Source organism: Microtus ochrogaster, chromosome 5 (assembly GCF_000317375.1).
Source record: "Microtus ochrogaster isolate Prairie Vole_2 chromosome 5, MicOch1.0, whole genome shotgun sequence".
Taxonomy (NCBI): Eukaryota; Metazoa; Chordata; class Mammalia; order Rodentia; family Cricetidae; genus Microtus; species Microtus ochrogaster.
In genome coordinates, this window is record NC_022012.1 from 64489812 (window position 1) to 64502073 (window position 12262).

General features: G+C 42.4%; 1 protein-coding gene across 3 annotated transcripts in view; it reads right to left on the reverse strand.

Annotated features, from left to right (window-relative positions):
* Positions 1-12256, reverse strand: part of Myo5a (myosin VA) — a 157044-nt gene extending 144788 nt beyond the window's left edge. For all 3 annotated transcript variants that reach the window (XM_013346380.2, XM_005347626.3, XM_013346381.2), the window contains exon 1: positions 12208-12256. In XM_013346380.2, coding sequence (XP_013201834.1) covers positions 12208-12234 — 27 coding nt within the window. In that variant the 5' untranslated portion in view covers positions 12235-12256. The remainder of the gene's footprint in view (positions 1-12207) is intronic.
* Positions 12257-12262: the final 6 nt, after the last annotated feature.

Sequence of the window (12262 nt, forward strand, 5' to 3'; positions counted from 1 at the left end):
GAGAGAGAGAGAGAGAGAGAGAGAGAGAGAGAGAGAGAGAGAGAGAGAGAGAGTGTTAGTTAGTTTTTGGCTCACTTGGGTCTCAAATTCCCTATGTAGATGGGAATAATCTTGAACTTTTGATCTTCTCGCTGCTGCCCCCTTCCCCCCAAAAGTGCCAAGATTAGGGGTATGCAATACCATACCTGGTTCACTGAGTGCTGAGAATCAAGCCCATGGCTCCATACATTCTAGACAAGGACTCTGCCAACTGAGCTACGTACTGAGACCTTAAAATATATTTTAAGAGAATGTCTTCCAAAGTAACTTTGCAAGTCATTTTCTTTACTATTTCAGACCTATTAATAGCAGAATAGACAATTCTCAATTATGTCTTAATATAAAGGAGGCTCTTTTCTTAGTTGTCCTTAAAAATAGAAAAAGAATTACTAGGTCACTACCATGTACCAGGTCTCCTCACATACTCTATTAATAAAATGAAATATTAAGGATATCCAGAGGCAGCTGGCATTGGACCTCATACTTATAATCCTAGCATTTGGAGGGTGAGGAAAGAAGATTCCTAAACGTCAAAGTTAATGTGGGCTGCAGTGTGATGGCCCGAGTTCAATCAGCAGAATCCAGTACCCATATGGCAGCTGGCCACCATCTGTACCTCCAGTTCTAGAGCACCCAATACCTTCACCTGATCTCCAAGGGCACCAGGCATATATGTGGTAACCACCCATAATTCAGGCAAAATATTCACACACATTTAAAAAATGAGTGAATAAATAAATAAGTCTGAAAAGCTGGGCATTGTGGCACATGTGTTAGAAATACTAACGCTGGGTAAGTGGATACAGGCAGGTCCATGGGGCTTGCTGGTCTGCCAGCCAAGTCCAATTGGTGAGTTCCAGACCCTATCTCAAAAAACAAGGCCGGGGGCTGGAGAGATGGCTCAGCGGTTAAGAGCATTGCCTGCTCTTCCAAAGGTCCTGAGTTCAATTCCCAGCAACCACATGGTGGCTTACAACCATCTGTAATGAGGTCTGGTGCCCTCTTCTGGCCTGCAGACATACATACATACAGAATTTTGTATACATAATAAATAAATTGAAAAAAAAAAAAAAAAAACAAGGCCGGGCAGTGGTGATACACTTTAACCCTAGCACAGAGGCAGGCAGATCTCTGTAAGTTCAAGGCCAGCCTGCTCTATAAAAGCTAGTTCCAGGCCAGGCACCTAAGCTACACAAAGAAACTCTGTCTCGAAAAACCAAAAAAATAAAATAAAATAAGGTGAACAGCTCCCAAGGAACAAGATATCCAAGGCTGTGCTCTAGCCTCCATACATATACAAACACACATTCACACAAAAGCACATACATAATCCTGACTTCCTTGCTCATCTTCTCCCTCCTCCTGCTCCTCATTTGGACCTTAGGAGCTCAGTCCAGTGCTCCAGTGTGGGTCTCTGTCTCTAGCTTCATCCATAGCCAGATGAAGGTTCTATGGTGATACGCAAGATATTCATCAGTATGGCTATAGGATAGGGCCATTTCAGGCTCCCTCTCCTCAGCTGCCCAAGGATTTAGGGGTGCGCCCACCCACTGAGACGGTGGGGCTGATCTAATGAGAGCTCACCAAAGCAAGCTGGACTGGGACTGATGGAGCATGTGATCAAACCGAACTCTCTGAACATGTCGGACAAGGAGGGCTGACTGAGAAGCCAAGGACAATGGCACTGGGTTTTGAGCACTGGGTTTTGATCCTACTGCATGTACTGGCTTTGTGGGAGCCCAGTCTGTTTGGATGCTCCCCTTCCTAGACCTGGATGAAGGGGAGAGGACCTTGGACTTCCCACCACAGGGCAGGGAACCCTGACTGCTCTTTGGACTGGAGAGGGAGGGGGAAGGGGAGGGAAATGGGAGGAGGGGGGAGGTGGAAATTTTTAAGTAAAAAAAAAAATACATACAAATAAAACAAAAATGAGAAAACTGAAGTACAGAAAGGGCGAGTAACTTGGTTAAAGGCCATATAGAAAGCTAATAGTAAAATGGGGGAGCAGCAGGGCTGGAGTGGGCTCAGCTGTTTAACAGGAGTGCTGGCTGCTACTGCAGAGGACCCTGAATTCATTCCCAGCACCCACATGTCAGCTATGGCTATTTATAACTGATACTCTCTTCTGACCTCCATAGGAACCAGATATGCTCATAGTACACAGACATACATGCAGCCAAAACACTCATACACATAATAATTTTAAATAAAAAAAAAGAAAGGATTAAAGGGAAGGGAGGGAGGAAGAAAGCAAAACCAGGATTCAGTCTTGTAGATGTGGTGTCCACGCCTTGGTTGCTATAATATGCTGCCACTCTTTCAGGGAAAAGGGATGAGTCACAGCAAAGGAAGAAGACACTCATAAGTTAGATTGTCTGGCTTGTGAGGAACACAGGCAAATTTAAGAGTTACATAGAAACACTAACAGGACAGGTGGAATCTTTCTTTTTAAAAATGTCCTGTTTTAGCCGGGTGGTGGTGGCGCACACCTTTAATCCCAGCACTTGGGAGACAGGCCAGCCTGGACAGTCTCCAGCTCTAAGAGCCCAATTGCCATCAACTTGTGACAATCCTCTTGTCTTGGCCTCCAGAATGTTAGGATTACAGCCCCAGGCCACCATATCCAAACACCCAGCACAACCTAGTAAGACATTAGATTTTGAAAAAGAGTCTCACCTCGCAGCTCAGGCTGGCCTTTAACCTCATTCTATAGCCCAGGTGGGCCTGGAATTTGCAATCCTGCCAACCCTCCTAAGCAAATGACATTACAGACTTACTGCAACCAGGCCAGGCAAAGAATTTCTTTTAAAGGCTATCTGGACCACAACAAGGCCTCAGTAAATAGTAATCATTACTATAAAAAACTGTTTTGCCAGATCCATGCATTTGTACAAGTCAAAATTTTTAGAAGAAAATAACTGAAACTAATAGAGTAAAAAACAAACAAAAATCCAGATGGTGGTGGAGCACGCTTTTAATCCCAGCATTCAGGAGGCAGAGGCAGGCAGATCTCTGTGAGACAAGCCTGGTCTACAGAGCAAGTTCCAGGACAGGCTCCACAGCTACACAGAGAAAAGAAACCCCGTCTCCAAAAATGAAAGCAAAAACAAAACAAAACAAAAAAAATCAAGATTTTAGTACCTGAGGAAAAGTAAGGAAACTTCAAGGATGCTAAGGGTCAGTTCAGTTTCTTGACCTTCATTTCCCTTTAGCTTTGTGGCTACCATTGAATTGATGCAAATCCTTAGTCCCACACAAGGAATGACCAGAAAGCCCCACAAGCTACAAAGACCCGAGTACGACAGCCAGTGTTAGGGTGTTAGATTCAGTGCTGCTGTGCAACAGCAGCTGACGCTCAAGAACCCTAAGGTATGATACACCTGAAACAACCTATCCTTATACTACTTCAGACAAATGTTAGAGTTTGCTATAATTAAAGACATGTTCTCTACAATGAGATGACAACATACTATCAGGTAGGTTTCAAGTTGAAATTTATGATTTACACTCAGCACAGAAGCTATGGTTTTTCTCTCTCTCTCTTAAAATCCTACTTCAATTTTTCCTCTATTGCCAAAATTCTTCAAAGATTTAAGAAAGAAAAGGTGGTAAGTAATTTCTTTTTTTTAACGGCACTACAAAGAAAATAAACTGGACTTAGTGGTGCACACCTTTAAGACAGAGGCAGGTGGCTCTCTGGGAGTTTGAGACCAGTCTGGTTTACACAGCAAGTTTCAATCCAGCCAGGGCTATAAAGCAAGATTCTGCTTGTTTGCTTGCTTGTGTGTTTGTTTGTTATTAAAGAAAGAAAGGAAGAAGTTTAGGTTTCCAGAAGATTATTTTAAACAAGCGTATATATTTCTACTGAGAAGCATTTCTCAACACAAAATAAAGGCAAGGAAGTTATCTTCCAGAAGTGGGGCATCCAGTCTCCCTGCCCTTGAGGTAATGTGCATACAAGGCGCTATTTTTAAAGATGAGTGTGAATGTCCTACCCCATGTATAAATGCCAATTCTCACCAAGGAGACTTGGATTTTGCCTGACTACCTCTTTTATTTATTTATTTTTCTGTGGGGAGCAGAACAGTGCTGGAGATTGAGCTTGGGGACTGTGGCTTCATATATGGGCAAACACCGTGTCCCTTATGACAGGGTCTCACCAGGTTGCCCTGCATGACTTGAACTGCCTCAGCTTGTCAAATAGCTGGTTCTAGCCCACCATACTGGCTCACAAGTATTGTGTCTATGAAACATGTCCTGCTCTCAAGTCAATTAATTTTTCAAGTAATCTCTGCTTCTGTTTTTAACTATTTCTACTTTTTCCTCCTACCTTAATCTAAGTCTTAAGGTCTGGGCACTGGCTTCAGGGTAGTGGTTTGTTTACCTTGGCCCCTAAGGGACATTTGGCAATGTCTGGAGATAGTATAGATTGTCATAAACAGAAGTAGAGGGTACTAGTGAACTAGTAGCTGAAAGTCATGAATTTGGCTAAATATCCTACAATACAAAGAACAGACATTTGAGAAAAAAAATATCCAATTTGCTGTTAGTGCAAAGGTTGAGAAACCCTACTCCGGGACAGAAACCAGACAGAAACAGGAGTGCACTAAAATGCACTGTCATCTATTGTAATCTAACTTTCTTCACTTGGAAAATAAGAAATAGCCACTCAAATTATAAAAGACTTAATCCACAATTTGATCTAAATTCACATTACTGATACACATATGCTCTGATTTTATGGTAAACATCTGCAGAAATCCTAACCTAAGTAGTTTGTCTAACTATGTTTTTCTTAGTCTCAACAGATAGAGACCAGTCCTGTATGAAAACAACATGTTTTCAAGTAAGGATGGTCTCTTACTATGCTAGACAAAGCCGGAAAACTAAGAGTGAACTAGTCTGGGCTAACCAGTTTGAAAACTAACCTAACACAAAAGTGCTTGTTCATGCACACAGAAAATGATTATGCAAACTCATAAAAATTACTTCCTATGATGTCAGATTCAGGGAGTGGTAAGAAAGGAAAGGTGCAGGGTTTGACCAAGTAAAGCACACACTGAGTGCTAAGGAATGGTTCCTCCAATAGCAATATATCTTAGCTCATTACAGGGTGTATGTGTGCTCAGTTCTAACTCTCACTGAGCAGCAGGGACTTACAGATAACAGGGACATAAAGAAGATGGGGAGGGAGAACAGAAGACATACCACCATCAAAGATGAATTGGGCAATTTGGACAGGCAAAACAAAGAAATTAAGACGTTGTACAACAGGGAGTCTACAAACGAAGTTCTGTTGGTAAGTGTCTGCCTAGCATGCACAAGGCCCTGAGTTCGGTCCCCAGCAGTGCACAAAGGGGCTGTGGTGGTACACACTGTAAACCCAGCACTGGGAAGTAGAGGCAGAAGGATCAGAACTTCAAGGTCATCCTTGGCTACACAACAAACTTGAGGGCAGCCTGAGATCGTGAGACCATGTCTCAAAAGAAAGGGGGAGAAACTGTGAGAATGTTATCACTGGGTGAAAATGAGGGAAGAGAATATTGTGCACAAGCAAGGCTATGAAGAAAGTAAGAGGAAATATGCAATGCTGAGGAAATACAGCAGAAAAAATTAGCAACATACAATTCACCAAGTCCTCGCAGACTGGGTAAAAGGTATGTTTTACACCTTCAGTTTCTGATATCTTATTACTAACTTTGCTTGTATAGATTTCCCATAGCTATATTTTCATAGATTATTTTCTAGGGGGAATATATTTAATATCTTGGTAGGTTAAAAAAACAAACTTTTCACTTCACTCAAAGATCAGAAATAGTAAGAACTTGATCGCCATCATTTTTCGTGATCTATTCATAGATGACATTGATTGAGGACGGTTTATCATTTTGTCTACTCAGCACTATCCCTTGTAAAGGAGAATGGCTCTCAGCCATCCCATAAGGTCATAATGAGACTACCAATCACAATGCCTGTTCTCCTTCAAGCCTCTGGGCAAGCATAAACTTGATCTCTCATGGTATTCTTCCCATACTTCCAACAGGGTGTTGTGAAAGGAACGGGCACATGACTCTAAGAAAGGGCAGGAAGAACTTCTCTACCAGGCTCTCTTCCCCGAGGCCCAGAGCTGTGCAATCATGTGATCTGCAGACTCCACACTCTAGTCACAGTTGTCCTGAAGATGAGAACAATGTCAGACAGCACACGAGAGTCAGTGGCACACAGTCCCGAAGATATACCTGCGCTGCTAATCTTAAACTTTCAGGTCACACAAGTGAATAAAATTCCTTTCTTGTTTTGAAAAGGTTTTCTTTTATTTCCAACTAAATGAACTCTACAGTGCTAGATGGCTCAGAGGTTAAGTGTGCTTACTGCTCTTGCAGGGGACCTAGGTTCAGCTCCTAGCACCTAAATCAGGTGGCTCACAATTACCTGTAACTCCAGTTCCAGGAGATACAATATCCTCTGACATCCAAGACTTGCACAAACTTTGTTCACATAAACTCATGCAGAGGTGTGTAGGCACACACACACACAAACAAACAAACAAAAATGAATAAATAAACATTTAAACTAGTTCTAGTTGGCTAATTTCTTAACTCTGCCAAAGAAAGGTTTGGGGTTTGACAGTTTGGTATATTAGGAATGCTATTCATGAGGAGGGCTATGGAGGCACACAACTTTAATCCCAGCACTTGGGAGGCAAAGACAGGTGGATCTCTGTGGGCTCCACCTCTGTAGGGCAGCCTGGTCTACAGAGCAAGTTCTAGGAGAGCTAGAACTATACAGAGAAATCCTGTCTTGAAAAAACAAAAACAAAATTAAGAAAGAGAGAGAGAGAGAGAGAGAGAGAGAGAGAGAGAGAGAGAGAGAGAACAAAAAAAATACCATTCGTAGACTACCCAGACTCTAATTTAGAAACTACAACTAGGTTGATATCATAACTTGAGGTACTCCATTACATAACACAAATCTGTATGTTTACAATAGAATTAATTTAAAATGATAAATATTTATTTCAAATTCTACTAAGCTAACAGCTACTAAAGTAAGATGTTACAAATTTCTACTATGTTTTTTAATTTTTTTAAAGTTCCTATCACATTTATCTACTTGTGTGAGTGTGAGCATGCACATGCAAGAGTACACACAGAGGTCAGGGTACAACTTGAGAGATTCAGTTCTCTATTCTACCATGGAGATCTTGGGGATTGAGTTTAGTGACAGTGCCCTTAACAACCAAACCATGCTGCTGGCCAAATTTCTAATTCTTGATATTTCCAGAACACCTGTATTTTTCAAGTTCTATCCCTCTTATATGTCTAGCTTCTTTTTTTGTTTTTGTCTGACCATTCCATTCTGAAATTTCTCTAGTTTAGCTATACATTTGTCAAGAAACAAATCATAGCTGGGCATGGCAGCTCATGTGTGTAATTCCAAAATTTAGGAGGAGGCTAAGGCAGGAGGACTCCCATGAATTTGAGGTCAGTCTAGGTGGATAAGTTCCAGAGTAGTCTGGGCTGTAGAGTAAGACCCTACATTAAGGGAAGGAAGGAAGGAAGGAAGGAAGGAAGGAAGGAAGGAAGGAAGGAAGGAAGGAAGGAAGGAAGGCAGGCAGGCAGGCAGACAGGCAGGCAAAGTATGTTCCTCATTGGGCTTCTATTTTTCCTTTCTTTTTAAGCAACTGGTCCAGGAATGGCAACTCTTACTAGAGTTAGAACACTTCTGTAATATTTGAGCCCCTGGACAATACACAGGGCATTCACAATTTAAGAGACATTGACAAATTTCTAGAGTAACTCATCATCTCTTTGCTTTAATCAAGAAATTTAGCAGTTATTTGATCAAGCAATTTGATCAAACAATTATTCTGAGTAATTTTCCATTTGTAATCCCTAGGAACAGCTTCTAGTTTCCAAGGTGGAGCTGCCAGCATGCCCTTATCTTAGCTCCTCTCCTTCTTATCCTATATCTAATCCTTCGCAGAAATGTCTCTCAGGTTTATTTCCTTCTTTGAGCACCTTTCTAAGCGTACCTCAGACTACCAGACCTCTGCAATTCACACTGTGTTCCCTGAAACAGCTCTCTTTTTGGTCTCACTGGCTGCCAGTTCTCTCTATTACTCATTCTCTTCAACATGCCTTATTATGTGTTTACTTCTTTCATCACATTCTTATAATTTGCTTTTCATTTTTTTCTCAGATAGGATCTTGTTATATAGCTCAAGCCATCCTTGAACTTATGGTAAGTCCTGCCTCCCAAATGCTACATTACAAAAGGGCATCACTATGCCTGATCCATGTCCTCCTCCTCCTCCTCCTCCTCCTCCTCCTCCTCCTCCTCCTCCTCCTCCTTCTCTCTCTCTCTTTCTCTCTCTCTCTCTCAGTTGTTGTTGTCATTTTTTTGTGACAGGGTTTCTCTGTGTTGTAGCTCTGGCTGTCCTGGAATTCACTCTGTAGACCAGGCTGGCTTGAATTAACAGAGACCCACCTGCCTCTGCCTCCTGAATGCTGGGAATAAAGGTGTGCACCACCACCACCCTGCCATAATTTTCAATCTCTACCTCCTCCTATTTAAGTATTCATTCATTCATTTATTCAACAAATGAGAGCTGAACAAAATAGCATCTCAGAGGCTTATAGTACTAAACAATGTTAACATACATACAACTATAGTCAGATGGAAATGTACCCAGGTCACTGAGACACAGAAAAAAGAAGATGCAAGCAGTGGTTCAGAATCCTAACAGCTGGATGTCAAATGGAACCAAAATTGGTAAAGAAGTAAAATATAAGATCCAAGGGAAAAGATGCAGAAGTTCCAAACCTGTGGAACTAGAAGAGCACTGCCATTAACAAGATCAGGGACATCAGAAGAAAAAGCCATAGAGGGAGCATGACTGAAGGATGTACTGGCCAAACTGCAGATCACAGCACAGGATCAAAGAATGGATTTCAACCCCAGAATATTAGAATCTCCAGGAATGGTAGTTTGAGAGGACAGTGCTATTGAATATCAAAATGAACTACACCAGAACACACACACACACACCTAGGTTACATGGCTTCAGTAGGTATATAAGAAAACATGGAAAAGGTAAATATAGTAGCAAGTATGAAATCTACTGCCCTACAAGGCTGTTTCGCTTTGGGAAAGTTTTAATGGCTTCGGAGTTGCCATCTGATTTTTTTTCTTTCTTAAAATACTTAGCATCTTCATATATCCCAGGGACTTTTACTCAAATAGCTTTAGGTACCTTTGTATATTCTAAAGTACCCAAGTGCTATCAATGGTATATATGGCTGATTAATACACAATTAATTAAATTGCTGCAGGTGATCCTTCCAAGTCTCATTGATAAACTTAGTTCCACAATGCTGAACCTCTGAAGTTATTAAAAGCATCATTAGATGAGGTTGCCACACAGAAATCTACTGCCAAGTCAAGACTAACAACTCTCTTCAGGGCAATAACATAACAACTGCCGGGTAGACCTAAAATCACAGTGAACATACCAAAACTACCAATCCGGGGAGTTTAAATTGGTGAACTGTACGGTACAGAGGAACTCAATAATGCTGTATTTAAAAAAAAAAAACATTCAAAAGCTTCTTAGCAACACCTTCTGGGAAAAAAAAATCAACAAATATGTTTTAACCAAAATGTCGCCTCAAGAAACATTACATCCAGGCACTAAGTTATTGCTCTTAAATATTTAAACTTCTAGAAATTTTTATGAAATAGAAACCCTGCTAAATTGTGATGACAAAATCATTATCATTCTAACTTAAGAAAATAAATTGACCAGCAGTCCCATGCCCTTCACTGTAATAGGAGCTGGTCTGTATCACACATTAAAATCTGCCTTAAAGGTCCGATGACAACTTTTAAAGGGGCACTTTCATATTTAATCGCAAAGGCCAATACTGCAATCAGTAGAGTCACTCCAGGCTTTGCCACAGCCCGGAACACTTCCCATCCCCTGCTAACACATCTGCCTGCTGTTGTTAAGGTAACGGCAGGTTATTTATGCCCTCAGAGAGTCAAAGTGGCTCAAGAATATAAGAAGCAGACTGTGAACTCTATGAGGGAAAGGGCTATGACTTGTCCACTGTTAGAAACTCTAAACATCAGGCAGAGTATCAGGATACTCAATAAATATCCCTGCCTGTCATTAAACTTTGGCCCACTCAGAGAATCGGCCCACAAATAACTATGGAACCAGGCTATTCTTAGGTATTTGTGACTTTAGGAGAAAGCCCCTTAAGTCCCAACCTCAGTTTCAGTGACTAAATTAGTCTGTATCTAGAAAGACTAAATGATTAATTATATTACCCATAAAGCTATGATGGAAACTCACATTTAAAAATGGCAACACCTTTCCCAACTTTTTTCCTACAAATTATCTTTTGGGCACAAAAACAGATCCAGAAGTCTAACAACTTACCTCCTGATTTCTACTTATCAGCCTACGATTAGCAGGTTCAGGATGGGACTGATGGCCAGGGCCTTGGAAGGGGCCAGACAGGAGAGAACAATGTAACTAAGCAATGTTTACAGACTGACATCTCTTCACAGGAACATACCTGATACTTGTATCTACCCACACATTAATTGTAAGGATTAAATGAGATAATATTTGCAAACCACTTAAAAGTGTACTTATATAGTTAATAAGGTAACTCTCAATCAGTTTCCAGTGATAGTCACTCAGATCTTAGAGAGCTACCATGCCTAAAAAAATTAGGAGGTTTAGAGAAACATTCTAATTGTACACTTTTTAAATCTAGGACTAGAAAGAAAGAAGTACCAGGTTCATGCAAGCTCCTCATTTCATGGCTGGAAGAAATGAATCAGATAACTCGTAATTGTAGAAAAACGTTATACATTTAAAGCTTTCACAACTAGTATTAAATTTGGTTCTCAAGGCCGGGTGGCAGTGGTGCACTCCTTTAATACCAGCTCTTAGGAGGCAGAAGCAGGCAGATCTATGAGTTCAAGGCCAGCCTAGTACACGGACCAAGTTCCAGGTCTGAGAAACAGAAAAACCCTGCCTCAAAAGAACAAAACAAAACAAAATGGTTCCTCACAACAGCTCCTAAGGGTTGCAGGACAAGTGTAACAAACTCTATTGACTTGTAAAAAACCTGAACCAGAGAGGCTGCCCAAGGTCACACAGTTGGTGAAAACGTCTAGACCAGGTGCAGGTGTCTGGATGTCCCACCCAGACTTCTTTCCAGTAGGCTGCAACTTGGGCTCAGGGCTTACTGAAGTCGTGGGTGCTAGCAATGATTTCAAACGCTAAAGGAAAAGTCCAGAGAGCTGGGGTTATCTACGTACAGCTGAGTGGTAATGGGTTTGTCTGTGGCGCTTGAGGCTCTACAATCTCTAGTGCCGGAGGGGAAGACAAAGAGAGAGAGAGAGAGATAAGAGAGATTCTGGCACAGTCTTGAAAATGTGAACTGGAAAAGTTAAGGCAATTCCGTTCAATGGAATTAGAGCTAATTAATAATCAATTGTTGGCAAAACACCCATTGAAACCATAATACAAGATACCACGATTGCATACACCACAACTGGCCAACACAGATTTTCTGAAGTCTCTCCAAAATACGCCATTCAGAGAGAGATTACCAGACTCAGAGAATATGGGCGTCGGTTTAAGACTGCAAAGACTACCACTTCCCCTAAACGAAGACTAAAAGGGAAAGGTTCGCCGGAAAGGAGGGTGAGGACGCGGAGCTAACGAGGCTCTCGGGGATAACGCGCAGATTGCAAACTGCCAGCCACCGACGAGCCTGAGAATAAGCTCGCCATTGCCTGGGCAGCATCTTCCCGAAGGCTCCGCACCCCAGGGCAATGACAAGAACCCTGCGGCTAAAGGTGAAAGCGGACTGGCCCTGTCTGCAGAATCCGAAATCATCTCCCCGAGAGGCTGCCTGGCGCATACCGGCACAGGACGTTATTTTAAGCGCGCGGCCCCGGACAGCGGCCCGAGCATCTGCCCAAGAGCATCCCAACCGAAATGGGCCCAGGAGGCAGAGTAGGGAGGTGCAGCCGGGCAGGGAGGAGGCGCAGTCCCGCAGAACCCACCCCGGGCTACAACCACCGACCCCCAGCGCGCGACCCCTCCCCAGGGCGCGGCCCCGCGCGCGGCGCGCGCATTACCTTGGTGTAGAGCTCGGACGCGGCCATGGCGGGCCCAGCGCCGACGCCCCCCGCC